This window comes from Calliphora vicina, chromosome 1 (assembly GCF_958450345.1).
Source record: "Calliphora vicina chromosome 1, idCalVici1.1, whole genome shotgun sequence".
Taxonomy (NCBI): domain Eukaryota; kingdom Metazoa; phylum Arthropoda; class Insecta; order Diptera; family Calliphoridae; genus Calliphora; species Calliphora vicina.
This window is the reverse complement of record NC_088780.1, coordinates 9,336,011-9,363,424: the sequence shown is the minus strand read 5'-3', so window position 1 is coordinate 9,363,424 and position 27,414 is coordinate 9,336,011. Positions and strand designations below refer to the sequence as shown.

Genomic DNA, 27,414 nt, shown 5'->3' with positions numbered 1-27,414 from the left:
TGTCTCAAAAGTGATTGATATTAAAATTTAATAAATATTAAAGTTTTTAATTATCACATTTTGAAAATGCAAATGTAAACCATAATTTTAATTTGGAGATTTATACAATAATTATTACGGGTCATTTATTTTATAAATCTTTTCAAATTATTTTTTAACTTATCTGTTTTAAAAATATTTAAAAAAAAAATTCCAAAAACGATGGAGTTTTCCTTTTTATACCCTACACCACAATATTAGGGTGGGACTAACACCCAACATTTGTTTGACGTGCGCCAGACAGATGAGCCGGAGTGTTTCTACTACTACTTTATTGTAACTGTTGTTGACAATTTCTGAAATTTCTAATTGATAGCACTAGGTCTACAACTGGCATGAAATGTTTAACATTAAACTAACATGATGTTAGTGTTAGGTATAGACTCATCATTTTAGCGTTTTAGAAATGTTTTAACATGGTTGTTAAACCATGTGTTTTAAGAGCATTTCGTGTCTGTTGTAGACGGGGTGTAAAGTATTAAACCAAGGCGAATTTATACAAGGTGGTGTCAGTTCTACAAAAACAACGATTGGTCTTAATAAATGTCAAAAAAACAAAATGAAAAATTTAACAAATAAATATTTAAACTTAATATAGTGTAGATAATTGAATAGTGCGGGCTTTACTTATTTATGTAAACAATAAATATTTTGTTAATAAGCTTAGAATATGTAGATATTTAAATATAAAAACAAGCTTTGACAGTTGTTAGAACCAAAAAGCGAAAAAAAAAATTATCAGCTGTTTCACTGACTCCACCTTGTATAAATTCGCCTTGGTATTAAACAAAATTACGAGCCCTCACTATCGAATTATCTACACTATATTAAGTTTAAATACTTATTTGTTTAATTTTTCATTATTGTTTTTTTGACATTTGTTAAGACCAATTGTTGTTTTTGTAGAACTGCCACCACCTTGTATGAATTCGCCTTGATTATTACAGGTAAATATCTATGTTTCTTCAGCAACATTGCACACATGAATCATTTATCTTATCAAAAATAAGTATCAAAGCATTAAATGCAAACAGTTTATGGTAACTGAAAAATAATACAAGTTTTTCCTGGTGGTAAGTTAGTGACCCCAAAAATCGAAAAGAAAAACATAAAGTAAATGAAAATAACCAGAGAAAAACTTTCTAATAGCAAAAAATTTTCATTTTCTTTTTTGCTCCTTGCAGATTCACACTTCGAACTATAAATTAACATCATTATGACTGTTGCGATAACTTTGGAAATAGGTGTATATATTGGAATTGCTGTTATAGCTCATATTTTAGTGTATTTGTTTGTTACTCGTAAACGTGCCAAGAGTATAGTGGGTAAACATGTTGTCATAACAGGAGGCAGCAGAGGAATCGGTTTATGTTTAGCCGTGGAATGCGCCCTAAAGGGAGCTAATGTTACAGTGATAGCACGCGATGAAAAAATGTTAAGTAAGTAAACGTTGTACATACATTTTTAATTAACTGTAAATTTACGTGGTTTGTTTTTTAATGAACCCCACCCACCCCAGTGTTTTAAAGAATGAAAACAAACTAAATTGTTAGAAACTTTCTTAAAAAACTCAGACATGCTTTAAAATTTAGTTATGAAATTATTTATCCTAGGCTAATTGTTTGTTATGTTTTTAATTTATATTTATTCAAATGTTTAGAGGGAGCTGTGGCTCTTATGGAAGTTATACGCCAAAGACCAGATCAAAAATTCCAATATCGTTGCTTGGACTTGTCATCTAGTTATGACAACGTTGCTAGGTGTTTTGCAGATATCGAAGAGGAATTTGATAATATTTATATGTTAATAAATTGTGCCGGCTTAGCAATATGTGGTGTTTTCGAAGAAGTATCCGTGGCGGATGCACGCAAACTAATGGATGTTAACTATTGGGGTACATACAATTGTACACGTTATGTTTTACAAAAAATGAAAAAAAGTGGTGAGGGTATTATTGTGGTGACTGCATCACAGGCGGCCTTATTTGGTATTTATGGCTATGGGCCATATGCTGCTTCCAAATATGCTTTGCGTGGTATGGCCGAAACAATTGCCATGGAGTCAAAACATTTAGGCGTTACTGTCACTTTGGCACTGCCAGCTGATACCAATACGCCGGGCTTTGAGAATGAGGAAAAGACCAAGCCGAAAGAAACAAAAATTATCTCGGGTAGCGGTGGCTTAGCGCAGCCAGATCATGTTGCAAAACAGATACTTAATGATGCTTTGGTAAGTAAATTGTGACAAATTATATTGGAATTTTCGAACTTGTCCGACTGTGACGTATCTTAATATATCCTATCCCAAAGTATATTTTGTAGAAACAATTATATATGTGATAAAATCGAAGTAGTCGCGGTTTTTCGCTCATATATGTATATTTTTTTGATACGATTTTCTCGATTTTTTGGGCGCTTCGGAAAGTTTATTTCAACAGATAGCTATATCGACTCCGCAATCTATAGCGATCCAAATGAAAAATGTGGAAATTACAAAGCGAATTACAATCTTATATATAAATTCCCTTACACAGAAAAAAGTTTCAACATAAATATTATGATTCGAATTCATTGATTTCAATTCATAACATTTATAAATAATTTCGTAAATAGTATGATTTTTTTAATATTTTATGTTTTGAAATAAAATCTAGAAGGCTTGAAAAATATAATTTCAATTTCATTTTTATTTTTATGTTGTTCAAAAATGTTTGAAATTTTTCATGGAAAATTTTTAGTTTTTTTATGATTTTCAGCTACAAAATGATATAAAAAGCGGGAAAATGATTAAATTGATTTAAGAGGATGAAATGCTTTTATATTTATGAATGTTTTATTATGTTTAATGATAATTTTTAAGTTTCAGATATTCTCCTTTTTATCTTAAAATATTGGCCAATATATGGCTATTATGCAAATATTCTTGCACTAATTCATTATATAATACAATTATAATGCAATTTATTAAAAAAATTAAGTAAAAAAAGCAAAAATTTCAGTCATGTAAAATTTTATAATATTTATGAACATGTTCTTATTTTGAATGAAATAAGTTTGGGAAAAAAAAGTCAAGTTCGATTAATAATATTTATTACAAAATTCATTCCAATTATGAATTTCTTTTTTCTGTGTACCATTCATGGTGAAGGATATAAATTGAGGTATTCCTGGTTTTTTGTTTATATCTCAGCCATTTGTGGGCAGATTTTCTCAATATTAAATAGCAACCGAACCAGTACTATACCCGACATATTGATGTATTAATATAATAATTTGTAAGTTATTAAGGGACTTTGGAATGTTGATTTCAACTGGTAGACTGACATGGCTACATCGACTTACTTTTGGAATTTACAATATAAATAAAATTATTTAAAAAATGTAATGTATTGTTGGAACGGATATGCTAGTTCCGATACTTCCGATTATAGTTTTTAGAACGTTTTAAAAACTAAAAAAAAAAATTATTTTAATTTTACTTCATTTGTTTTCTTTACAGAAAGGCAATTTTATATCCATATTGGGTGCTGAATCATGGTTACTCACTCTCCTCGGCGGTGGACTTTTCCGTTGGGGTGGATTTTTTCAAAATATATTCCATGCTCTGTTCTTGGGCCCTCTGCGTATAATTGGCTGTTTATTACATCTACACTTTGAGCGTATTATTAAAAATTGTGCCAAGGAAAAAACTGAATAATGACTTTAAAAACAGTCAAGCCTAAACAGATAGTTTAAATTATAATTCCATTTAACTTATTGTAATTTTAAATAACATCAACAATTATATTTTTAAATACTTAAAAAAATGTTTAAATAATAGAGTTATAAGAACATTTCATAGTAAAATTCTTACTTCATCACTTTATTATTTTGGATTTTTATTTACCAAAAAGCACAAAAACATTAAATTATTTTCGTAGCCAAAGAGCTTTTTTATATTTATATGTACCTACAGACATCATTAATGTAAACAAATTTTTAATAAAGTATTTTTGTTTTAACTATGTTCTTTACATTTCTTTTAAATGACTTTAAACTAAAATTCAAGGTAAAAAGATTGAAAAAAGCTAAATTATCTAAAGGTTTTTTCTTGCTTACAAATATGTATTAGTTGTGCTATTATCAATTGTAAATATGAATGACTGACATCTTGCTTGTCTCATCGTCGGAAGCCAAATTTGTTAATTATGATTTTCAATATCTTATTATTTATTAATTGCTTATGTTTTATTTTAAATATCTTTAGATAAGAAAAAAGTACATGCGAAGAGAACAAAAAGAAAATTTGTTTGTTCTTATTAAGCTAAATTTTGTGCCAAAGGCAGTGAAATAATTCGGTGTCATTGTCGTAGTTTGAAAACGGTATTTGAATCATGCAGATGTCAATTTACTGTATCTTCTTTATACTATTAGTAATTCATTTAAGTTATACTGAGGCGGCTCAGTATCGTATTGTTAATGGGAAAAATGCCAATATAGAGGATTTTCCATTTCAAGTAAGTTACAAGTGAGAGTTATATTTAATTATGCCGAATTTAAAAAACCTACCTCCACTTCAGTATTTAATTAACGGTATTATTTTTGAAAACAATTCAGTTTATGGAACGATTTTTAACCCTAGCGACCCTCAAGCATTGCTCACGGACAACATTGATATTTTTGTTCAAAAAACGAATACATTTTTGCTTAATATACTGTTTTTACCTTCACGACTAATTTTATATTATAATCATCGTTCTCGTTTGATTTACATACATATAGGTATATATCCATTTAAAAACGAATCTTAAATTACAGCATAATTTAAAACAAGTAATAGGGCCATATTCGGATGTGCCAAATCTTATATACACTTGACCAAAGTGTAATAAAACAAGTAAGAGTGCTATATTCGGCTGTGCCGAATCTTATATACCCTTCACCAAATTATACTTAAAAATTTTTAATATTTTTAGGTAAACAAAATTTAATTTTTTTTCCAGTTGTTTTTTGAATTTTTTGAAAAAAAAAATTTTTCGATTGTTTTTTAAATTTAAAAATTTTTTTTTTTAAATTTAAAATTTTTATTTTTTTTAAATTTTAAAAATTTTTTTTTTGTTTTTTCAATTTTTTTTAAAAAAAAAAAATCGGGTTCAAAATTTTTTCCCGATTTTGACCCATTGTAGGTCCAACTTACTATGGTCTTATATACGTCGTTGCAAATGTCTTTGAAATATCTATCATTAGATATCCATATTGTCTATATTAATGTCTTAGTAATCCAGATATAGGTAAAAAATAGGTCAAAAATCGAGGTTGTCTTGGTTTTTTCCTCATATCTCAGCCATTTGTGGACCGATTTTGCTGATTTTAAATAGCAAAATTCTCGAAAGCATGTCTGACAGAATTATTGAAGATTTGGATCCCGAAGATATCTGGGGTCTTCAGAAAACTGATTTCAACAGACAGACAGACAGACGGACAGACAGACGGACATGGCTTAATCGACTCCGCTATCTATAAGGATCCAGAATATATATACTTTATAGGGTCGGAAATGAAAAATGTAGAAATTACAAACGGAATGACAAACTTATATATACCCTTCTCACGAAAGTGAAGGGTATAAAAATAGGTTAAACAAATTGAGGTAGTTGAGAGGAAAGTAATTTTTTAAAACTTTTTTTAATTTAAGCTTTCATTACGACGCCAGACTATTCACATATGTGGAGCCGCCATACTTAATGGAAATTGGGCAATAACAGCGGCTCATTGTGTTCATGGCATTGAGCATATACCCAGCTATATAACATTGCGCATGGGCAGTCGGTGGCGTTCCCGAGAGGGTGTAATTTTAAGCGTCAAACAAATACATTCCCATCCCAGTTACAATCCAGACAATATGAATTTCGATGTGTCTTTGTTGAGGGTGCGAGAGAATGCATTTGAACGATATGATTTACCAGTGAGATCGATTAAACTAACACAGTTGTCGACAAGAATTGAAGATAATGCAGTAGCGACTGTCTCTGGTTGGGGCTATCAAAGTTCAGGAGATCACTTACTAACAACAGAACTTAAATATACCAATGTATATACGGTTAATCAACAGAAATGTCACGACAGTTTGCGTTCTCATGGTGGTATTACAAATGCGTACGTAATTTCTTTTATTACTACATAGTCGGATTTGTAATTACAAACATTTTAATTATTTTTGTTTTGCTAAGTCTTAAAAAAAAAACTTACGTCCTTTAATGGCCGTACTCTAAATTAAAAATGTTCTTACCTCTATTTAAGATCCATAACACACATACATACTTGTTTTATATTTTATAAACTTTAATAATCACTTAATATTTTTAGAATGTTTTGTGCTGCTGCCCGTAATACAGATGCCTGTCAAGGCGATAGCGGTGGACCCATACAAATGAATGGCATACTCGTGGGAGTGGTTTCATGGGGCGTTGGTTGCGCCGATCCATATTACCCGGGAGTTTACACACGTTTAGCCTATGCACCAATACGTTTCTGGATAAAGTTATTAACAAAATTGTAATAAACAAACATGTTTGTAATGTACATATATAGCTAACAAATATAATATGTATCTCTGGTATGAATTTTCACTTCAATGAAAGCAATGTATAAAATATATAAATTTTAATTTTCAATCTCAACAAAAAACACAAAAAATCACTTTGTAACATACCTTATTTTGCAATCAATATATATTAATTTAATAGTCATACGACAAGAAGAAATTAATCACGACAAATACGCCTTGTCTTTAATTAAATATTTTATAAAATTTTTAAAATTTACGTTTCAGTTGAACTTTTCTCTAATTTTATAATTAAAATCTGGCAGCCCTTAAAATACATTGTCAACGGGCATGAAAAAGTTGATATCGTACTTTTTTTGATACTATTTCATATTGAAAAGTACCGAAGTACTATGCGACTCTTTAGAGACTTTCCAATACTTTTCAGTATTTTATGTAGTTTTATTTTAAAAATTTGGTGTGTAACTGTATGTTCGATAGAAAATCCTTTGTATAACTGTATTTTCTATGGAAATTTTTGTGTAATTTATGTAGAAAATCTTGTGTATAATAGAATTTTTCTTGAAAAATTGAGTTTTTCGAACTTGCATGGGGCAATAAAAATATTATTTTAATACCGACCAAACTTTTATATTCGATCCCTAATTTTCGTTGATGTGGCAGCACTAAGTAAAACATATTTTGACACTTGTTTTACAGCAACTTCTTTGTCAGTAGTAAAGAAAAACAGAATAAAGCAAATGCAACAATAATCAGAACAGTCGTGTTAAAATTAATATTTTGCTTTTAATTTGTAATAAATGCTGGCTAAATAGTAGCTTATTAAACTACATTAAATAAAAAGTGGTAAAATCACTAAAAAAAAACTAAGCATCTTTGCATGGCTCTACCTCAGTAATGAGTTTGCGTGATTTAGATTTTTCACTCACGCGGCGTCTATTAGTTGTGGTTGTTGTTTTGTTAATCATACTGTTTATAAAACAACTATTTTCTCCGGAAGCATCTTTCAACTACAATTAAGGATTAGTATCATCCCAACTCTAAGAATAATAGAATGAGTAAACGACGTGTTTCCTATTTTTACAATCCGGATGTGGGTAATTTCCACTATGGACCCGGACATCCCATGAAGCCACATCGTTTGTCTGTGACCCATAGTTTGGTCATGAATTATGGCTTGCATAGAAAAATGAAAATTTATAGACCATACAAGTGAGTAAACGTAAAAAAAATTTAAAATAAAAGCTTATTTTTTACCTCATCTTTGCAGAGCTAGTGCCCAGGATATGTTACGATTCCATAGTGAGGAATACATAGAGTTTTTGCAGCAAGTGACACCTCAAAACATTCACTGTAATTGTAAGTGGTGGTTGTGGTTCACGAATTCATACTACTAATTATTAAATTTTCTCTCCGTTTTGTTATAGCTGTGGGTTATACGAAATATCTATCTCACTTTAGTGTGGGCGAGGATTGTCCTGTATTTGATGGACTTTTTGAGTTCTGTTCCATGTATACCGGGGCCTCGTTGGAGGGAGCCCAGAAACTAAATCACAATCACAGTGATATTTGCATAAACTGGTCGGGCGGTTTGCATCACGCTAAAAAATTCGAAGCTTCTGGATTTTGCTATGTCAATGATATTGTTATAGGCATATTGGAATTGCTAAAGTACAATCCTCGTGTCTTATACATAGATATTGATGTTCATCATGGCGATGGGGTGCAGGAGGCTTTCTATCTCACCGACCGTGTTATGACGGCGTCTTTTCACAAATATGGCAACTATTTCTTTCCGGGCACTGGAGATATGTATGAAATTGGTGCTGAATCGGGTCGTTATTACAGTGTTAACGTGCCGCTAAAGGAGGGAATTGACGATCAAAGTTATTTCCAAGTTTTCAAGCCTATAATATCAGCAGTAATGGATTTTTATCGTCCTACAGCAATAGTGCTACAATGTGGAGCAGATTCCTTAGCTGGTGATCGTCTAGGTTGCTTTTCGCTTAGTACACGGGGCCATGGAGCTTGTGTAGAATTCGTTAAAGGCTTCAATGTGCCCACGTTGGTTGTGGGCGGAGGTGGTTATACACTCCGTAACGTTGCCAGATGTTGGACTCATGAAACTTCTCTCTTAGTAGACGAACACATTACCAATGAATTGCCGATGACGGAATATTTAGAATTCTTTGCTCCCGACTTCACTTTACACCCTGACGTTAATTCTAGGCAGGAAAATGCCAACTCGAAACAATATTTGGAAGCAATAGTCAAACATGTTTATGAAAATCTTAAAATGTGTCAACATTCTCCAAGTGTACAGATGGTACAAGTTCCTCCCGATGTTGTGGATATGGAAGAATTGCGTAATATTAAAGAGGAAAAGGAAGATCTGGACGTAAGAAATTCACAAGCCGAAGAGGATAAAATAGTTGAACCGAAAAATGAATTCTATGATGGTGAACAAGATCAGGATAAAGGTGACAGTACAACAGATAGTTAAGTTGCGAAGATACTCGTATAAATGTGTGTGTAGATGTTTATTATGATAGACAGTTGAACTGTTTTTATTTTATGTTATTTGTAATGTAATTGATAAGAGTAATTAATAATACAATTAAAAATTAATATATAGTAGTATAAAAACGTATTTTTTTTCTTTTTATTTATCTTTACCAGTTATCCATAGAAACCATTTGCTTATGGTATTCAGTATTGTAAATTACTCTTTATATTTTAAATTAAAAAACTATAGTTATTTTTCCCTTTTTACCAACCCGTAGTTGTATTAGCCAAACGTCGCATACGCCTAGTGTTACGATCCTGATCACGTATTTTCTTTTCCATTTCGGCATCTGTTAAAGTCTCCAAAAATGGTGCCCAAGCATCGGCATCACTTGGATTACGAAATGGTACATCAACTGTGGAAAGTGGTGCTTCACTAAATGCATAAGTACGACAATGCCATGACAATTGACCACGAATACTGTATGCTATGGCGGTTACAAATTCACCACCAAGACCCAATTCAGCACAAAGTTTGATAGCAAACTCCTCGGGATTATTATTCTTTTCTGACATATCCCATTCAATTTGATCCACTAAAGAAGTATTTCCAACGTGTATGTTTAGCTTTACAATAACCCGCTGATCACAACTGTCCTCTATTATCGGCGGCTCACTGGGAAATGCCTCGATTTGCTGACGAATTGCCTGGGCAATAGCTGGAACAAATGGAATTGGATTCAAGTCCAAATCATCACATAGAACTTCGGCAAATTGTTCGGGTGTAATCATGCTTTCGTTTTTGTTCCAAGTGAAAGTGTCTCGTAGCTTCTGGCCCTCCAACTCCATGTCCAAACGTATGGGAACCAGACATTCCTTTTGTGATGCATTTTCCAAATTAGCTGTGGGATCTGTATCATCAAAGCACATTGGAAATGTACGAACTTTCTTGGTATGTACTCTATTACGATTTATGGGAGTGGCCTGTGGTACCGCATCCAAATGACTCGAGTTTGGCATTGTGGGCACATATTGGGGTTGTTTCTTCGACTTACTTTCACGTGGCAATGGAGCATCTGTGGTATTTACCGAAATGGCTCGATATCTAAAATACAAAATTGTAACAATTAAATAAAATATTTTTTATTTGGAATTAATTGCTATATTACTTTTCATCATTGCCTTGTATTATATCATCCACCTCACAAGCCCTGAGCAGTGACACGGAACTGGCTAAAATATGTGGACTTAAGCCGGAATCTGCTAAGCGTTTGCGTTCTTCATTTGACAACACAATTCTCGTCATGCCGGGGTATTTTTTATACAATATACCACGAAAGAGTCGCATATAATTACCAACTTCTGAACCCACATAATAATATTCTCCTCCCTCCTCCAGTTGAAAAGCCACCGGCTTATCTCCATAGGTTTGCAAAGACATTCCAAATTTTTGTTTATTTTAATTTTAGACAATAAATACAATTCTTCCGCTTATTATTATAATATACACAATCAATGGCGTCCGACTACAGTGATGGTAATTTAGCGATTCTCTCATCAAGCCTAGCGATTTACACACCAATGAGGCAAAGTACCCTTCACCCATCTCCACGTAACTTAAGTTTAGACATTTTTATGTTCGCAACTGTCAAATTCTATTGCTTACATAAAAATTTTACATGTAGTCGGCATGCTTTAGTGTTTGAACATTTATTTCGCAATAAAAGTTAATACACACAGCCTCAGAATTGAGTATACACTATTGATTTTTTTAAGATCATAAAAATCATTATATTCCGACTTAAATCTTTTTTTTTTTGAGAACCGAATCTATTATTCAACTCAATCTCCAACAAACTGAAACTTTTAAATGGATATATTTTAGGATTTTCATTATCCAACAAACTGAAACTTTTAAATGGATATATTTTAGGATTTTCATTATCTTAAAAAAAATCATATATTTTTGGTGTGTAGCAGTGCCATCGTTGACTAATGTTGTCAATTAGTGTAAAACAAAATGCGCCCAATATTAAAAAAACGCTACACTTAACTTGGCTTCACTTTTAAGTACTAAACAGCTGTTCGTTATTTAATGTGTAGTGTAAATTAATGCGGTAGGGGTTTTCTTAAAAATTTTATAATTTTTTTTAAAACATAAAATTAAAATGTCGCTATTAAGGTCATCAAATAAAATTTTCCAATTAAGTAAATCATTTACTCACGTCAATACTTTAAGTGAGTACAATTTTGAGAATATGTTTTCATTGATTAATTTATAAAATCTTAATGTAAAGTTCCTCACCGCACGTTTAAGAGATGGGTTGCTCCTACTTTGCGTGAACTGAATCGCCGGGCTAAGAAGTTGGGACCCCAAGAACCCTCTCCTCGATCGCAATTTGTTGAATGGAATTACAGAGCAGAACTATTTGCCTTTGGCAAACGCTTGCAAGAAGAGTTCGATATGTCTTTGTTGAACACAGCTTTTACACAACAGTCTTACATAGCCAAAGAAGAGGCAAAACAACGTGAATTGGGCATAGAGGAAGCGGATATACAAATGCCCCATAATTTGGACTTGTCTAAAAGGGGAGCAGATATTGCCAATGAATATGTAGAAGCTTTCCTAAAGTATTCCCTACCTAAAGTACCCCTTGAGGGACAAAAATCTATTGCTTCCTTTCTGTTAAACACTGAAATGCTGTCCAATGTGGCATTTAATTTAGGCATGAAGGATTTATTGCTGGACGCAGAATATCCTCCATCTAATGAGTCAATGGCCCAGTCCCTATTGGCGGTAATTGGGGCACTTGAACAGAGCACCGGTGTGGAAAGAGCTTTTCTATTTGTTCGCGACTTCATATGCACACAACTCAATCAAAAAGATATATTAGATTTGTGGGCCATAGAAAATCCTAATGAATTGTTGAAGAAAGTTTGTAAAGAAAACAAGTTGGCTGCACCTGAGCCACGTCTTTTGGGAGACTGTGGCAAGAACACTGTTCTGGCCGCCTACCATGTTGGTCTTTATAGTGATAAGAAATTAATAGGAAAAGGTATGTAGGCATAAATAATATATGAAATTTGAAATATATGTATTTTTTATTACAGGATTTGGTGAAGACATAGATACAGCAGTTAAGACCGCTTCATTGGATGCTTTGCAAACGTTATTTGGCATACACGATCACATGAAACCTTTTAATTACAAACTACAAGTTGAAAGTCAAACACAAAAAATAAATCAATAATAAATAAATCTGTTGTATAAGTTGTTGTTAACAATATAATAAACTCTTTAATTTTAGTTAATTTTTTAGGTAACACTTGAAATTTTCAAAATTTCATTTTCATTTATTATTAAATTTATACAATTTAAATTGTCTACTTAAATATTTGTAGAGATGGGGGTTTTTTTGCTTCGTAAAACACACATACATAGACTTATTATTCAGCAAAAAAATCATAACTAACTAAAGCAATAAATTTCTATTTGTAGTTTGCATTATCCACTACTATTTTTTTTGGACAAAATATCAAACAGTAACGTTTGGTTACTTAATCCGTCTTTTTCGTTTGGCCGGCAGGCGGTTCTTCAGGTTTACTTTCCAATGAAAAAGGCGGAATTTTACAATCAAACATATGTCCATCCTCTCGTTCTAAGCGAAAAGTACCCCACATATGGCCACTGGGTGCCTGAAGACTCACATGACTGCTGTATTGAAAAGCGGGCAATCGTGGACTCAAAATAGGCTCTTGACCTACGACACCACGTCCCCTTACAGTCTCCAAAGTACCTGACAGGGAAAATATACGCCAATGTCTCTCACGCAATTGGACACTTGTCATGCCAAGATTTTCCAAACGTATAGAATAACGCCACTGCAATTAAAATATATTTAATGGATAAAATGCCAAGTTAAAATTATCAAAAAGCACAAACCCAATACACCGAAGAGGCTGGTGTCTCACGGCAACCCATATAGAATGGTATCACAGTTACACGTATATTTTCCGTTGTCTCTTTATGCACATCACTCAATTCCAGCCAAGGATGATTCTTTTCCTGCCATGTTTTCAAAGTATCTTTGGCCTCAAATGAAGGCTGCTTGTCGGGTACATGCGTTAAGAATTTGTCAAATAGTTCATGATGCAAAGGATTCTTATCCGCAGACGAATAGGGCATAATATCATCATGAGAAACATAATCCAAGCCGGGTATGGCATACAAACTACGATTTGAGTCTTGATTGCCCAAAAATGTAACAGCCTCAGTTTGGGCACGCTGAAAATTTGTTGTTATTTTTCAATTGAAAATTGTGTATGACTTTAAACTGGATACTTACAATATAAGGACAATCGCGTGAATCTATTAAGACCTGATAGAAAGTGTGAACTTTGCCTTTAACTTCCTTATTATTTGACTCCTGGGCTGCCGTTGAACTAGCTTGAGTCGCCGTATTTGAGCTTTTATCGTTTGTACTATCAGCCGAATTTGGTTTGCTAGTATTTTCACTGCTTTTGGAGGTGTCACTTGTAGTAGCAGCAGTGTCCGGAGAGCCAGCAGCGCCGTTAAGTGTATTAACTACATCGTTTAAATGAGACTTTAAAGAGGCCGCTACACCATTTGGCTTATTGATGGTTTTATCGCTAGTTTTTGTAGACGTTTCAGTCGATTTTCCTTTAATCGCATTTTTCGCTGAAGTATTATTGCCAGAACTATTAGTGGAAGCTGTAGCAGGCTTCTGTTTATTAGGATTATGCAGATCACGATCGTATACTCTTGCCGTCCAAGGAAACAAAACTACTCCTCTATAACCGAAGATGCGATGCAGAAATAGTTGTCCAGTTTCATATTTACCATCGGATTTTGCCGGCTCTAAACGTCCTACCTCTGCCAATCTATAAAGTGAAACAAAACAACAAGAGGCAAGGGAGAAATGTTAGTTACGCAACTTTATTTTGTTGTCAATTGTTTACACAGTTCAGACAAGTGATCTCAAGTGTTTTTCAACAATTGCGCCAAATTTCTAGAAAATACTTCTTTATAAATTTCATCACAATCTTTCCAAAAGAAAAAAATCGTTAGACCTACTTACTACTCACCTAGCTTGCTGTGAATGTTTTTTAATGCTCCTTGTTATTATGACCGTTACAGTTTGCAATAAAGCCGTCGATTTTCTTTGGTTCTGTGTCCATAGTATTTGTTGCAAAAACCCCATTTGTTTTGTAGTAATTTATAGCGATTTACTTAATTATTTTTGCTATAGTTCAACAAATTTTCTTGGTTGTTCAGAATCTTCTTACCTGGTAAGTTGTTGTTGTGATAACAAATTTCTTTAATATTAAATAGTTTTAGAGATTTTATCCAAAAGTTATTAATGTATAGCCTAATTATTAGTCGCAGTAATATCTAAACTATTTATTTGTTATTTAATATGTTAAATTTATATGTAAATGTAAAATAATTACATTTTTTTATGAGCAACGTCCAAGAAATTTTTTGTAGAAGTTTTATTTTAGAAATGTCATTTTAGAGATTAGAACTTGTAAACACTTTCTGACAGGCAGAGTTGTTATATTTGGTATCTGGCAAACCTTCGTAATCAAGGCGAATTCATACAAGGTGGTGGCAGTTCTACAAAAACAACAATTCTTAAAAAATGTCAAAAAACAAAAATTAAACAAATAAGTATTAAAACTTAATTTAGTGTAGATAATTGAATAGTGAGGGCTTTACTTATTTACGGAAAATATAAATATTTTGTTAATAAGCTTAGAATATGTAGATATTTATATATAAAAACAAGCTTTGACAATTGTTAGAACCGAAAAGCGAAAAAAAAAGTTATCAGCTGTTTGACTGACTCCACCTTGTTTAAATTCGCCTTGTTCCTAATATTCTGAAAGTAACAAAATAGTATCAAAAAGAAATAGTACCAAAATTGGCACAATTGTACCATACATTCCAACACTGGTGCAATTTCATCAATTGCTTTATTGTTTTTTTATTTGCAATTATTTTCTTAGTGCATTTTACCAGTAGAATTAAAATCAGAAAACAGACAAAAGAAGAATATTAATTTAATAAAAACAGTTGAACAAAAGCAAAACAGAACTTCCTTTCTAACGACAAAATGCATCATATAATCGTTTTAATCTTTATAATTGCCGGTTCGTGTAATACACTCTTAATCAAGTTAGTATTCCTTCATCTCCTCCCCTTCCATCGGTGGAAAATTTCTAAAAAGTATATATAATAAAAAAATCAATTTTGTGTTAATAATTGTTTTAGATGGGCTAATACATTGACGGGAGAATGCAGCGATGGCATTTGGCGTTATTTTCAACATCCGGTGTGTATGATCCTGTAGCTAGAAAGGACTAGATTTTTACATTTTGTTTTGTTAATTTTCATCCACAGGTAGTTTTAACATTTTTAATGTTTGCTGGAGAATTTCTTTGTTATTTGTTTTATAAAACCATTTTCTTTATTCTACGACGACGTAATGTAAGTTTGTTGGAATTATGTAAAATACGAATTTTGTCTATTAATATTGAAATTTCTTCTTGCAGGATGGTTCTGAGGATACAAATCTATTGACTAGAGGTGATCGTGAATTTAAACCTTTAAACATGCTATTGCCGGCTTTTTTGGATGCTATATCGACTATACTATTATTGACGGGTCTATATTTAACCTATGTCTCCAGTTTTCAAATGATAAGAAGTAAGTATTGTTTATTTAGTTGTTTTTATCTCGCGAAAACATTTATTCACATTACAGTGGGCTAACAGAAGTTATATATTTAGAACATCATTCTTAGAATACTTACCAAATTAATCAGTCTAGAAGAAGTCTTTATGTATAATATTGTTATTTTTCTACGGCCTTGATTTTGCAACAGATAAGAATCCAGGTCATGATAGACTATTCAATTTTAGTGTACTAGTAAATTATAATTCGACTAAATTCATGTTTATTTTCGGTTGTCTGTAAAAAATAATCAGTTTTTACACCGATTTTCGAAGTATATAACGTAGTTTAACATGTTTATAACGAACTCGAAGGCGGCAAAAAAGTTATAAACGTACTTCTTTTATTCGTATTATAAAATTCAACAAACTGTAAATAATAATTTATTCAAACTTTTTCCCTCTTCTGTGAGATTCATTCAACAATATTAGCATTATTTTTATATATTGATGATAAACTAAGCTTTGCTATTAGTTAGAGTCGGGCCAAATACTCGGTTTAGAATTAGGCAAAATGTCGTCCTAATACAAGTATTTAATATTCGTTTAAACTTGGGATAATAACGAGAACGAAACTTTTATAAAGGAAAAAAATATATTATGTAATTTTAAAGAAAAAATAGGTTAAGTTTTTAATGGAATACAAAAACTTGTATTTTATTGTAAAAAAAATTATAACAAAATATAAATCACAATTTGGGTATTTTGATTATTTGGACGAGTTATTTTCGGTGTCTAGAACTTAATAGTACCTTTGAAAAGTTAAGATTTGCTTCAGATTAGGTCAAATAATGATTTTTTGTCCGAATATAAGGTTTTCGGATTTCGGCTTAAAAAAACCGGTTTCGGGCGAACTCTAAAGCGTAGTAGTTTTTAGGAACAATTTTAGTATAATTTATGGAACCGTAGAAAAGTGTTCGCTTGTATAATAATATTCGACTATATATATTATAGTACGATTCGAAGGCATCAATTATCTTTGTTTTTTTTGTGTGTAAAATTCATAATATATCCCACTGTATGTAAACACTAGCCTTCATAACCAACGATTCCCTTATCACTTAAGAGTTCAATTACACTTACATACATACATCACTTACTATTAACCCATAATCTATATAGGTAGTATAAATGTTTAACAGTTCTTCTTTTTTAATTTTGTTTTAGGTTCTTCTATCATTTTTGTGGGACTACTTGGTTCCATACACATGAATCAAACTTTAATAGGACGTCATTGGTCGGCCATTGTTACGATTATATGTGGACTTACGATAATTATATCAACCGATATGCAGCGTGTTGTATATGACCAGAATTCTTTGGCGCATATAAATGCAAATGCTGTACTGTCTGGTGATTTAATGATAATATGTGCCTCCATATTTCAAGCTGGCCGCATGGTGTACGAAGAGAAGTACTTAAAGGCTTGTAGTGTACCCATTTTGCAGGCCATTGGCTGGCAAGGATTATTTGGCATACTAATCACCATGTTCCTGGGCATATGCATGAATTTCTTGCCAACACCCATAATACCTTTTAATGATAGTTCGCGTGGTGTTTTTGATGATCTTATGGATGTTTATAGTCAATTGCGCAGTAATCCTTGGCTTATAGTGGCTTTGAGCTTGTTTATAGTGACTACTTTGCTGTACGGCTATACTTCGTTGTGCATTATACGTTTCTCTTCGTCAGCCAATCTTGTGTTGGCCGAAAGCGTAAGATCTTATTTAGTTTGGTTAGCAGCCTTGCTGCTCGAATGGGAATATCTGAATTTTATTTCGATTATTGGTTTCTTAATCTTACAAATTGGTTTAATTACTTATCGTAAAGCTATATTATTAGAATGGTATCGTTCTGTATTGTTGCGTTTATCCCGTAATCGTTATGCTGACATGTCTGGCGATCCTACAGCTGGCTTAGGAGGTGGTACAACTGGTGATGTGCCAACTAGTCGCCCGGCTGATATTATTTAAGCTACATATATATTTTTGTTGGCCTTTGACATTTTAAAACTTTTAGTTGTGATAAGAGTATAATATCAACTTAAAAATTATTTCAAAACAAAAAAAAAGAAATCGAGAATACTGTTTAACTTTTAAAAAGAAAATTAATTGTGTGTATAATGTGAGAGTTTGTTTTATTTTTCTTTTTTAAAGAATAGTTCTCAATAAATTTGAAAAAGACTTGTAATGTATGAATTTAAATTAGAGATTTAATTATTAATAAAGTAAAAATATTTACAAATCAAAAGTTGTTGTATATTTTTTTTATTTTTATATATCGCTCCATACTTATAACCAAAGTATAACCTTATAACCACAGATATGAAGCAAATGACAGTTCTCAAAAAAGTATTATCGAACCGTATGGTTATTTTGACCACTTTTCCATTTGATAATTCATGAAACTACTAGAAGATGGAACTGTGTATATAAATAGTAGCAGCGAGTTGCAGTGTAGTCAGTAAATCGTAGGCGCTGTTAGATTTAACACCAACTGTGTTTTTCATTTGCGACCCCGTAAAGTATAAATATATTCAGTCTGTATGTTGAAATCTTCTTTGTCTGCTTTTACACAGGGCAAGTTTTCTTGCCGCAAGTCTGAGTTTATAGGAGAGAGTGAGCAAGAAGAAAGAAGAGGGGTACACACTTGCTTGTACTGGCAAGTCTCTTCAATTCACTTTTCTCATTTTCACTATGGCGTCTATTAGGTTTTGACATACAAAATTGAACACAGATTTGCTGTGTGTAAACAGACGAGCATGTTTAAAAGGGAATCGAAGTGCCTTGCTTCAAGTAAACTTGCTGTGTGTAAAAGCAGACTTTGTGATTTTTTTTTTTCAATATTAATCTTAAAGTATACTTTGGTGAAGGGTATATACGATTCGTTATCATCAGTTATTGTCTTTCAATATTACTTGTATTTAATTTATCTACTGTTCGCATTTCCAAAACTTACATTTGTTACATCTCTTCTACACAAAATTTTAAATAAATCAACACAATTTAATTTTAAATTCCTTGTTTTACTTATGTGTGTATATTTGTTTTTTATTTCTTTTAACATTGGCATCTTTAAATAGTTTGCAAAATATTTTAAAATTAAAACTTACTATAAACAAGAAAATATCTTAGAGATTTTACTTTAAAAATACCATAAAATTATTGAAAAATATAAACATATTAAATTGGCCTAAAGAATATGAACATAGAAAGAAATTAACAGTATTTTAACTATGTATTTTAAACATAAATTAACAAAAGAAAAAAATGCAAAAAAAAATATTAAAACTGTTTTAGGTAGCATGTTAATATCTGAGGTTGTTTATTTATTACGTTTATTACTTTAATCTATGAATTGACAACTATGATACACCACATAAATACATATTTTTCAGTTTGTTTTGTTTTTAACATAATTAGTATATGTAATTCAAATACATTTTGTTGTTTGGCTATAATATAGAATTTATAATAATATAAAAGAACATTGTGCCATATAATTGCGATCAATAAACAAAACAAACAACTCATTGGAGTAAATACAAGCTTTGATAATTAGGTTTAAATATTTATTTTAATTCTATATGGTTTCAATTGTAATAAATTCATGTTGTTTTTCAGGATTTTTTTGTTTAATCAAAATGGTTTATTGTCTTGTATAAGATTTTTGTTTTCTTTTTTTTTAAATGAGTTTCGACGAAACTGATATTTTGTTTTTGGTTTCAAATAACACATACACGTATTAATTATATTGTTTGTAACATTTTTCTGATATAATTTTATTTTTTAAATAAGAGTATGTTATAATTTATTGAAATGTTTAATTTTCACAATACTTTTGACTTTGAGCCAAACAGATAACTTAAATAATGATAAACAAAATACAAACAACATACATTCACATAAAAAGAGAGCAAATTTTTAGGCATTTTAAAAACAATTCGTCTATTTAATTAGTTTATTAGCATTATTATATTTCCGATGTACATTTAGGACGACACATAATGGAAATGCATTCGTTTCCAGTTAAATTGGTTCTTAAATTAGAATATAAATTGCTTCTTGTTTATTCCTTTTTGGGTGTGTTCATACCCAGTAAACCCTCAGCTACTCCCAAAAAGTAAACCATTTGAGCGATACCGAATAGAGGAGCGATAACAATCATACGACACAAGCCACCTTTGAAGAAAGCAGTGGGTCCTTCGTATTTCATGGTTTTACTAGAATTAAATTAAAAGACAATTATATAAACAAGTTCGTTTTTTTGTGAAAATGTTTCATGAATCTTTTTTAATGAAAAAAAATATTTTTTTGCTGAAAATTTTTTCATTTAGAAATTCCGAAAATCTCTTGTTTGAGGAAAGTCAGAGAAAATGTCAAATTATATTTTATGATAAGAATTTAAACACTTACGTTATACAATCCATAATACCCTTGAATTCCTTTTCACCATCAGCCTTTTTAATAGCCTGTAAACGTGTCTTAACCACATCGAATGGATTAACAAACAATGCAGCAAATGAACCAGCTGCCAAACCAGAGAGGAAAGAGCACCTATAATTTAAAACAAAATAAAACAAGAAAAAAAATATTAAAAAAAGAAATTACAAACATGTTTTCAGTTTTTAAAAAAGTCTTACCAAAATACAGCTTCACCGGAGCCATCGTTACGTCTGGGGCCCAATGCATTAAGTGTAGCAAATAGCGGGAAGTATACAACGGAGAAGGTAACATCTCTTAAGCCGGTAGCGCCAATACCCTTGTACAAGCCAAATATTCCCTTTTCCTTTATCAACTGTGAAGCTAATTTGGTGGCCGAAATCTTTTCGACAGTTTTACCCGCCAATTTAGCTTGAGCTGCAACACGACCCGCGTCTTGCATTTGAATTTTCAACAATTCCATAGGTGTGGTAACAACAATTTGGAATGCACCAGCCAAACCACCAGCAACCATTTGACTGCTAACGGGCAGCTTACCGTCCTTAGTAGTGAGTTTATGGCGGAAGTAATCATTGGCGGTCAATTTTATGGCTTTTTCGGGTGTGATCAAAAGGATATTGACACCAGAACCGCGATACATGCCAAAGTAACCTTCGGCACGGTATGTTTTGCGGAAGCAATCGAACCTTTATTTATAAATTATTCGTAAAATTTTTAATTTAGAAAATTAAATAAAATAAATTTTATTTAAACACTTACATATTTTTGTACATTTTTTCTCCATTTGGACCGACTTGTTGATTTTGCAAACGGGTTTTAACTAAATCCAAAGGAAATACACATGATACGCCTATAATACCGGCAATACCACCGTTTACGATCTTAGGAAGCAAACTAAAACAAAAATTAAAAAAAAATATTTAGTATAGTTCATTGTTAAAATTTGTATGTAAATAATAGAAATCATCTGTTGACAACATATATCAACAATTAGACGCGTGCCTTAATCGGTTTTAAAATTAAATAATTTATTTTCGATTTCTTTCAATAATAGTTTAGCGCCTAAATGAACTTGTCAACGAAAAAATTTTGTTTTACTTGTTGTGTGATTGGTGGTGGTGGCAAGTTTTCAAGAATTTCAACTACAGCAACTAATTTTCCTCTAATTGCACATTTTTGTGTATGTATTTGAACTTGATCATCATCATGATCAATTGCTCGACATTTATTTATTTTAGTTTCAATTAACAAAGATATAAATAAAAAATAATTTCACTAATTTAATAATGTGTTGGAAAAGCATATAATCACAATCAATCAAATATTTAAGCACAAATAAATAATAGATTTGATTGTGGTTAAATGTAAAATAAAATTAATTTTAGCTAAAAATAATAACTTATTTTATTTAGTTTATAATAAATATGGTATTGTATAAAAACTAATAATAATTTTATAAATCAATTTAATTTTGAAACAAAACTAAAATTTTAGTACAAAATTGGTATTTTGTTACATAATTCTTATTTTGGTAAAAAATTTTAATTTTTAATAGAAAAATATTTAAATTTTAGTAAAAAATTTAAACTTAGTACAAAAATTAAATATATTAACAAAATTGAAATTTTAATATAAAATTGAAATTTTAGTATAATTAAAATTTTTGTATAAAATTGACATTTTATTATAAAATTGAAATTTTAGTATAAAATTAAAATTTTAGTATAAAATTTTAGTATAAAATTAAAATTTTTGTATAAAATTAAAATTTTTGTATAAAATTAAAATTTTAGTATAAAATTAAAATTTTTGTATAAAATTAAAATTTTAGTATAAAATTGAAATTTTAGTATAAAATTGAAATTTTAGTATAAAATTGAAATTTTAGTATAAAATTGAAATTTTAGTATAAAATTGAAATTTTAGTATAAAATTGAAATTTTAGTATAAAATTGAAACCTTAGTATAAAATTGAAACTTTAGTATAAAATTGAAACTTTAGTATAAAATTGAAACTTTAGTACAAAAATTAAATATATTAACAAAATTGAAATTTTAGTATAATTAAAATTTGTGTATAAAATTGACATTTTATTATAAAATTTAAATTTTAGTATAAAATTAAAATTTTAGTATAAAATTAAAATTTTAGTATAAAATTAAAATTTTTGTATAAATTGAAATTTTAGTATAGAATTGAAATTTTAGTATAAAATTGATATTTTTGTATAAAATTTAAATTTTTGTATATAATTTAAATTTTTGTATATAATTTAAATTGTAGTATAATATTGAAATTTTAGTAAAAAAATTTTTTAAAAAATTAAAATTTCGTAGTAAAATTTCAATTTTGTTCTAAAATTGTAATATTAGTATAAAATTTAAATTTAAGTATAAAATTTAAATTTTGGATCAAAATTGAAATATTATTAGAAAATTTAAATTTTTATACAAAATTTAAATTTTTCTATAAAATTTAAATTTTAGTAATAAAATTGAAATTTTGCTATAAAATTGAAATTTTAGTAAAAATTTGAAATTTTAGAACAAAATTTTTGTAAAAAATTTAAATTTTAGAACAAAATTGAAATTTTAGTATAAAATTTAAAATTTAGTATAAAAAATTTAAATTTTGTAGTAAAATTTAAATTTTTCTACAAAATTTAAATTTTTCTATAAAATTTAAATTTTTCTTTAACATTGAAATTATAGTATAAAATTGTTATTTTAGTATAAAATTTAAATTTTAGTATAAAATTGATATTTTTGTATAAAATTGATATTTTTGTATAAAATTGATATTTTTGTATAAAATTGATATTTTTGTATAAAATTGATATTTTAGTACAAAAATGATTTTTTAGTATAAAATTTTCAGTTTTAGTATAAAATTAAAATTTAAGTCTAAAATTTAAATTTTAGTTCTAACTTGAAATGTTAGTACAAAGTTGATATAAAGATATCATAATTTGGAAATCAAAATTTACAATTTGAAATGACTGCCTACCATTTTCATTATTTACTAATAATAATTTTCTGCATCAGTCTTGAGGAAAATCTAAATAAATTTATGGGCATAAATATACAGATAAATAATAAGCAACATTCATTGACCTTGCGTAATTAGGAGACATTTTTTTGAATGTACATACACTTTTTTGTATAAATATGTATAGGTAAATATTAGAAAGAATTGAAGAAAGGAATGACGAGTAAAAATATCAAATAATCAATGACAAAAATTAGCCTATATTGTTTTAATCACTCACGTGTGTTTAAATAAAAAAAAATAATCTCAATATAAAAAAGTGTATCCAAAGTGTATAATACGTATATACATACGTAAGTAAAATTTGATACTTACGAAAATTGTGCTGGGGCTTGTTGTGGAGTTGACATTTCTGAAAGACAAATAAATATACAAAGACAGGTTTAATTAAAATTATGAAAATAAAACTTTTTATTAATAAGCATAATAATTAGTTCAAACTAGTTTTCTTATTAACGTACATAAATTAAAATAAAAATGTTTAAATTTAAATTAATTATATTCCAATATTAGTTGAAAAATCTCATTTAGAAATAGTTTTTATCTTTTGTGCCATAATTATCTTCACATATTAGATTAGCCAATATAGTAATGATTTTTAAATATATTTTTAATAACAAAACTTGTTACTAATTTGTAAAAATGTTAAATATTTCAATTTAATGATATTTTCTTTTATTGTATTATTATTGTTTAATTGAGCCAGTGATAAGCTATGTAAATATGAACCAAAAATAAATGTGATAAGAACAATTTAAACACTATAATAATTAATCTACAATTGAAAAGTTGTATTTTTATTGTTTTTGTTTGTAGTGTGTATAAAAATAAAAGTAAAATCAAATACATAATAAATAAATATGTCAATAATGTACATTTTCATAACTTAAGTGGTTTTCGAAAATGTCAGGTATGGGATATGATTTGATGTGCTTTCTTGATATACAATTTTGGTAATCATAGGTGTTTGCTGATAATTAATTAGTGAAATTAAAACATACATATGAACATTGTATTTATAATTAAGATAATAAATTTTTTTATTGTTATAATTTTTATAAGAGTTAAAAACTGTTTTCTGATATGATGATTTTTGTCTTTAAAATCGATAAAAACAACATTCTTTCCACAAAATTGTAATTTTAGTACCAAATTGAAACAAAATTTGAAATTTTAGTACAAAATTAAAATTTTAGTACAAAATTACAGTTTTAGTACAAAATTAAAATTTTAGTATTAAATTGTTACGAAATTACATTATCAATTTGAATTTAACGTATAACATATTCTTCAATTTCTAAAGTAATATTTTGCAACAGTTTTATTATTATTTACTTTCTTTTTTGACAAATATTATTGTTAATTAGTCAATAAACAACAAAAATCGTATGCATATTCAACAACATGATTTCATTCAAGTTATATTTAAAGTGTAAATAGTTTATTTACTATTCAATGCTAATTTACACATTTTAATATAAAAATTATTTATACTTTCAATTGATGTGACAATTTTCTTGCATTTGCGTTAGTTTATGATTTTAACACAATAATATAAGCTCAAATTTAAAAGCAAAACTAGAAGTTGTATATGAATTAAGTAATTGTTGTCTAAATTTATTCCCTGGAGAGAAATCTAATGGTAGATAGACATAGATATCAATAAGATGATAATCTCAACGCGAATAATATACGTGCAGTTCTGAAGTGAAAATTCAAAAGCTGTGGCAAAGCTTTGTTTTTTTTTATAAAATCCTTACATAGCTGTGTACTATTGACTTTTTCGTAAAAACTGTTAAATTTACTGAAAATAATTTTATTATTTGTCCTTGAAGAACTTTATTATTTGTCTGGAGAATTATACAAAGCTTTCGAAATTCTTTAAGGCAAATAATAAAATAATTATCGGTCAATTCAACAATAAAGTAAATAAACCACCGTTTTTAAAAGGTAAAAACGAAACAATATGACTCTCTAATAAAATAATTTTGGAGGTTAAAATACTTTCTAAAGTTCAAAAAAAAAAAAAAAATTAGTGACTACATCCTATATTACATAGAGACGATTGACTTTATGCTAGATTATCAGGGATGTATAAGGTAATCAATACAGTCTGCACTACAAAGAGTCAGCCAAGTAATTATACATACATTAGTAAACATTACTTTCTAAAAGGTATACATTAACTTTATTAGTAGTAAATGCAGAACTGCTGGGTATTTACAATGATTAATTTTTAATGAGTTATTGTAATGCCAAAAAATTACAGCTCTGTTATATCTACTCTTATTTTTCTGGAAAACTTTTTAAAAATTGTAAGAAATAAGTTACCTAAGTTCTAAAATACATTTACAATTTTCATATTGTTGCTTAGGCTTGAAAATAAATATTAACTAAACTATTTATTAGTTTTCGCGATAAACAAACAAACTTAAAATCGTTCAATAACATGAAAATTAATGTTTTTCAATTAACACCCTTTTGAAGAAATGTGTCAATTTTATTAAATAGTTATTTTGTGTGTTTATCTTATTATGCACCAACTATTTTAAGATTAAATATGGACTTTAATTTATTTAAAACTTCTGTAACATTCGTTTTATCAAAAAATATAATTGGATTTCAGATTGTTTCCAAAAATCGATTTTATACGTAAATCGAATTGTAATTGACAGAAAAGCTGAAAACCGAAAAACGGACCATGCATCGATTTAACAAATTATGCAAGTAAATTAATTGTTTAGAATCGATTAGATTCCATAAATGCAAAATGTTTCTTGTGTATTAGATACCTACATGGTATTAAATTAAAAAAGAAATATTTGTATTTTTATTTAACAGAATTTTTAACAATTATACCTATTATAAAAAAAATATCTACCTATGCATAATGTAAATTATTGCTAAATTTAAATTAATGCATAATAAACAAAAAATTAGATAAAAAACAAGCTTTTTGAAATTGAATAAAAAAGTTTACGCAATATACAGAATCAGTATTAGCATTTTTATCTTAAATGAATAAATAGTATTGAAAATATTTAACAAAATAAAATTTTAAAGCTACCTATAAGCAATTGAACTCCTGGTAACAAATTATTGTTGAAACAGACAGCTAGATGCCAGTTTGAAGTTTTTCAAATTTCTAAATATGTAATCTAAATCAGCAACTGATAATGTTCACCTAAATTAATGCTAGTTGCTGGAAAATGTAGATATTACCCACAATAATAACCTTAATCGAACACATGTACCTAATATAAAAATCAATAAATCGTTTTATATAAAAGAACTAATCGTAATTTAACTTTAAACCCAATGGAGCAGTAGTATGAAAAAAGCAACAAGCATTTTTATCGTTCTATGATATTCCTGTGTTCCCCTGCCTTATCTTACTTATTATTCTTTTCAATTTACGTAATTTGTTTTCATTTTTCAACACAAAAAAGCCTCTTATTTTCCCTAAAAAATAAACCGAATCAACCAAGCATCATAATTTATATTAATTTAAAGAATTGCAATGAAACAAAAACAAAAAAGAATATAACAAAAAGACAAAAAAGGTGCCTATACTTTTTTTTTGTGTTTTTTGACGGTCAACTTACTTGATTATTGTTGTTGTTATTGTATGTTTTATAGGTTATAATTTTCGCAATTCTTTATTTTTTGCACTTAATTGACTTTCTTTAATTCTAATAATTTTAACACAATTTACTTTCCTTAACACATTTGTTTTTAGTTTTTATAATTTAATCAATATTTTTCGAGCAAAAAAAAACCGTGCAGAAAACCCGCTGGCAAAAAAATCAGCCGTCAACTGAAACTGATTTTTTTCAATCAGCCGTCAAGAAGGTATATTCATGAGGTGTACTCGTCGTCCCTACAAGAAATACAACTATACAAAAACAACAGGCATTTTGTTTTTGTTAAAAATCCCAACTGTTAAAAAATTTGTATTTCGTCAAACTTTTACATGCGTGTTAAAAAGTTTAAATTATTTTTTACTTTTTAATCTCTTTTACAATTTTTTTAATTTTGTCATTTTCCAATCTTATCAAACATAAACAAAATTTTGACAGT

General features: G+C 29.1%; 8 protein-coding genes across 8 annotated transcripts; 5 read left to right on the top strand and 3 right to left on the bottom strand.

The window, feature by feature from the left end:
- Window positions 1-1,236: 1,236 nt before the first annotated feature.
- On the top strand, window positions 1,237-4,039 carry Kdsr (3-ketodihydrosphingosine reductase). The gene is made up of 3 exons (XM_065498929.1): window positions 1,237-1,478; window positions 1,700-2,268; window positions 3,538-4,039. Exons 1-3 carry the CDS (start codon window positions 1,256-1,258, stop codon window positions 3,733-3,735), a joined length of 990 nt encoding a protein of 329 aa, XP_065355001.1. The 5' UTR covers window positions 1,237-1,255; the 3' UTR covers window positions 3,736-4,039.
- Window positions 4,040-4,395: 356 nt separating this feature from the next.
- LOC135963832 (trypsin beta) lies at window positions 4,396-6,610 on the top strand. Its single transcript, XM_065515822.1, has 3 exons — window positions 4,396-4,534; window positions 5,713-6,173; window positions 6,384-6,610. The coding sequence occupies exons 1-3, from the start codon at window positions 4,412-4,414 to the stop codon at window positions 6,574-6,576; spliced, it is 777 nt and encodes a 258-aa protein (XP_065371894.1). The 5' UTR covers window positions 4,396-4,411; the 3' UTR covers window positions 6,577-6,610.
- Window positions 6,611-7,401: 791 nt separating this feature from the next.
- HDAC3 (histone deacetylase 3) lies at window positions 7,402-9,232 on the top strand. The gene is made up of 3 exons (XM_065498927.1): window positions 7,402-7,794; window positions 7,853-7,941; window positions 8,010-9,232. Exons 1-3 carry the CDS (start codon window positions 7,637-7,639, stop codon window positions 9,083-9,085), a joined length of 1,323 nt encoding a protein of 440 aa, XP_065354999.1. The 5' UTR covers window positions 7,402-7,636; the 3' UTR covers window positions 9,086-9,232.
- Window positions 9,233-9,277: 45 nt separating this feature from the next.
- On the bottom strand, window positions 9,278-10,630 carry Snr1 (SWI/SNF related, matrix associated, actin dependent regulator of chromatin, subfamily b, member 1). The gene is made up of 2 exons (XM_065498928.1): window positions 10,257-10,630; window positions 9,278-10,192 (listed from the first exon to the last, which is right to left on the bottom strand). The coding sequence occupies exons 1-2, from the start codon at window positions 10,526-10,528 to the stop codon at window positions 9,352-9,354; spliced, it is 1,113 nt and encodes a 370-aa protein (XP_065355000.1). The 5' UTR covers window positions 10,529-10,630; the 3' UTR covers window positions 9,278-9,351.
- A 546-nt stretch (window positions 10,631-11,176) lies between these two features.
- mRpL44 (mitochondrial ribosomal protein L44) lies at window positions 11,177-12,399 on the top strand. Its single transcript, XM_065498926.1, has 3 exons — window positions 11,177-11,325; window positions 11,385-12,143; window positions 12,199-12,399. Exons 1-3 carry the CDS (start codon window positions 11,256-11,258, stop codon window positions 12,336-12,338), a joined length of 969 nt encoding a protein of 322 aa, XP_065354998.1. The 5' UTR covers window positions 11,177-11,255; the 3' UTR covers window positions 12,339-12,399.
- On the bottom strand, window positions 12,385-14,599 carry POLDIP2 (DNA polymerase delta interacting protein 2). The gene is made up of 4 exons (XM_065498925.1): window positions 14,194-14,599; window positions 13,434-13,989; window positions 13,031-13,372; window positions 12,385-12,969 (listed from the first exon to the last, which is right to left on the bottom strand). The coding sequence occupies exons 1-4, from the start codon at window positions 14,307-14,309 to the stop codon at window positions 12,646-12,648; spliced, it is 1,338 nt and encodes a 445-aa protein (XP_065354997.1). The 5' UTR covers window positions 14,310-14,599; the 3' UTR covers window positions 12,385-12,645.
- A 480-nt stretch (window positions 14,600-15,079) lies between these two features.
- On the top strand, window positions 15,080-18,093 carry Tango9 (transport and golgi organization 9). The gene is made up of 5 exons (XM_065498924.1): window positions 15,080-15,286; window positions 15,383-15,443; window positions 15,512-15,598; window positions 15,664-15,817; window positions 17,011-18,093. The coding sequence occupies exons 1-5, from the start codon at window positions 15,225-15,227 to the stop codon at window positions 17,814-17,816; spliced, it is 1,170 nt and encodes a 389-aa protein (XP_065354996.1). The 5' UTR covers window positions 15,080-15,224; the 3' UTR covers window positions 17,817-18,093.
- A 754-nt stretch (window positions 18,094-18,847) lies between these two features.
- Window positions 18,848-27,152, bottom strand: LOC135949377 (mitochondrial glutamate carrier 1-like). Its single transcript, XM_065498923.1, has 6 exons — window positions 26,940-27,152; window positions 23,650-23,686; window positions 21,045-21,179; window positions 20,486-20,971; window positions 20,259-20,399; window positions 18,848-20,065 (listed from the first exon to the last, which is right to left on the bottom strand). Exons 2-6 carry the CDS (start codon window positions 23,682-23,684, stop codon window positions 19,912-19,914), a joined length of 951 nt encoding a protein of 316 aa, XP_065354995.1. The 5' UTR covers window positions 23,685-23,686; window positions 26,940-27,152; the 3' UTR covers window positions 18,848-19,911.
- Between the last annotated feature and the right edge of the window lie 262 nt (window positions 27,153-27,414).

Bases quoted from the DNA above. Each gene is read 5' to 3' on its own strand.
- Kdsr (XM_065498929.1), top strand. From the start codon at position 1,256: ATGACTGTTGCGATAACTTTGGAAATAGGTGTATATATTGGAATTGCT. The intron at 1,479-1,699 runs GTAAGTAAACGT...TCAAATGTTTAG, and splicing joins ACGCGATGAAAAAATGTTAA to AGGGAGCTGTGGCTCTTATG. The intron at 2,269-3,537 runs GTAAGTAAATTG...TTTTCTTTACAG, and splicing joins AGATACTTAATGATGCTTTG to AAAGGCAATTTTATATCCAT.
- LOC135963832 (XM_065515822.1), top strand. From the start codon at position 4,412: ATGCAGATGTCAATTTACTGTATCTTCTTTATACTATTAGTAATTCAT. The intron at 4,535-5,712 runs GTAAGTTACAAG...TTTTAATTTAAG, and splicing joins TAGAGGATTTTCCATTTCAA to CTTTCATTACGACGCCAGAC. The intron at 6,174-6,383 runs GTACGTAATTTC...TAATATTTTTAG, and splicing joins CATGGTGGTATTACAAATGC to AATGTTTTGTGCTGCTGCCC.
- HDAC3 (XM_065498927.1), top strand. From the start codon at position 7,637: ATGAGTAAACGACGTGTTTCCTATTTTTACAATCCGGATGTGGGTAAT. The intron at 7,795-7,852 runs GTGAGTAAACGT...TCATCTTTGCAG, and splicing joins AAAATTTATAGACCATACAA to AGCTAGTGCCCAGGATATGT. The intron at 7,942-8,009 runs GTAAGTGGTGGT...GTTTTGTTATAG, and splicing joins TCAAAACATTCACTGTAATT to CTGTGGGTTATACGAAATAT.
- Snr1 (XM_065498928.1), bottom strand. From the start codon at position 10,528: ATGTCTTTGCAAACCTATGGAGATAAGCCGGTGGCTTTTCAACTGGAG. The intron at 10,193-10,256 runs GTAATATAGCAA...TTTGTATTTTAG, and splicing joins ATACAAGGCAATGATGAAAA to ATATCGAGCCATTTCGGTAA.
- mRpL44 (XM_065498926.1), top strand. From the start codon at position 11,256: ATGTCGCTATTAAGGTCATCAAATAAAATTTTCCAATTAAGTAAATCA. The intron at 11,326-11,384 runs GTGAGTACAATT...CTTAATGTAAAG, and splicing joins TACTCACGTCAATACTTTAA to TTCCTCACCGCACGTTTAAG. The intron at 12,144-12,198 runs GTATGTAGGCAT...TTTTTATTACAG, and splicing joins TAAGAAATTAATAGGAAAAG to GATTTGGTGAAGACATAGAT.
- POLDIP2 (XM_065498925.1), bottom strand. From the start codon at position 14,309: ATGGGGTTTTTGCAACAAATACTATGGACACAGAACCAAAGAAAATCG. The intron at 13,373-13,433 runs GTAAGTATCCAG...ACAAATTTTCAG, and splicing joins CACGCGATTGTCCTTATATT to CGTGCCCAAACTGAGGCTGT. The intron at 12,970-13,030 runs GTTTGTGCTTTT...TTTTAATTGCAG, and splicing joins CAGCCTCTTCGGTGTATTGG to TGGCGTTATTCTATACGTTT.
- Tango9 (XM_065498924.1), top strand. From the start codon at position 15,225: ATGCATCATATAATCGTTTTAATCTTTATAATTGCCGGTTCGTGTAAT. The intron at 15,287-15,382 runs GTTAGTATTCCT...TAATTGTTTTAG, and splicing joins TGTAATACACTCTTAATCAA to ATGGGCTAATACATTGACGG. The intron at 15,599-15,663 runs GTAAGTTTGTTG...TTCTTCTTGCAG, and splicing joins TTATTCTACGACGACGTAAT to GATGGTTCTGAGGATACAAA.
- LOC135949377 (XM_065498923.1), bottom strand. From the start codon at position 23,684: ATGTCAACTCCACAACAAGCCCCAGCACAATTTTC. The intron at 20,972-21,044 runs GTAAGTGTTTAA...TTATAAATAAAG, and splicing joins GAAAAAATGTACAAAAATAT to GTTCGATTGCTTCCGCAAAA. The intron at 20,066-20,258 runs GTAAGTGTTTAA...ATTTAATTCTAG, and splicing joins GGTATTATGGATTGTATAAC to TAAAACCATGAAATACGAAG.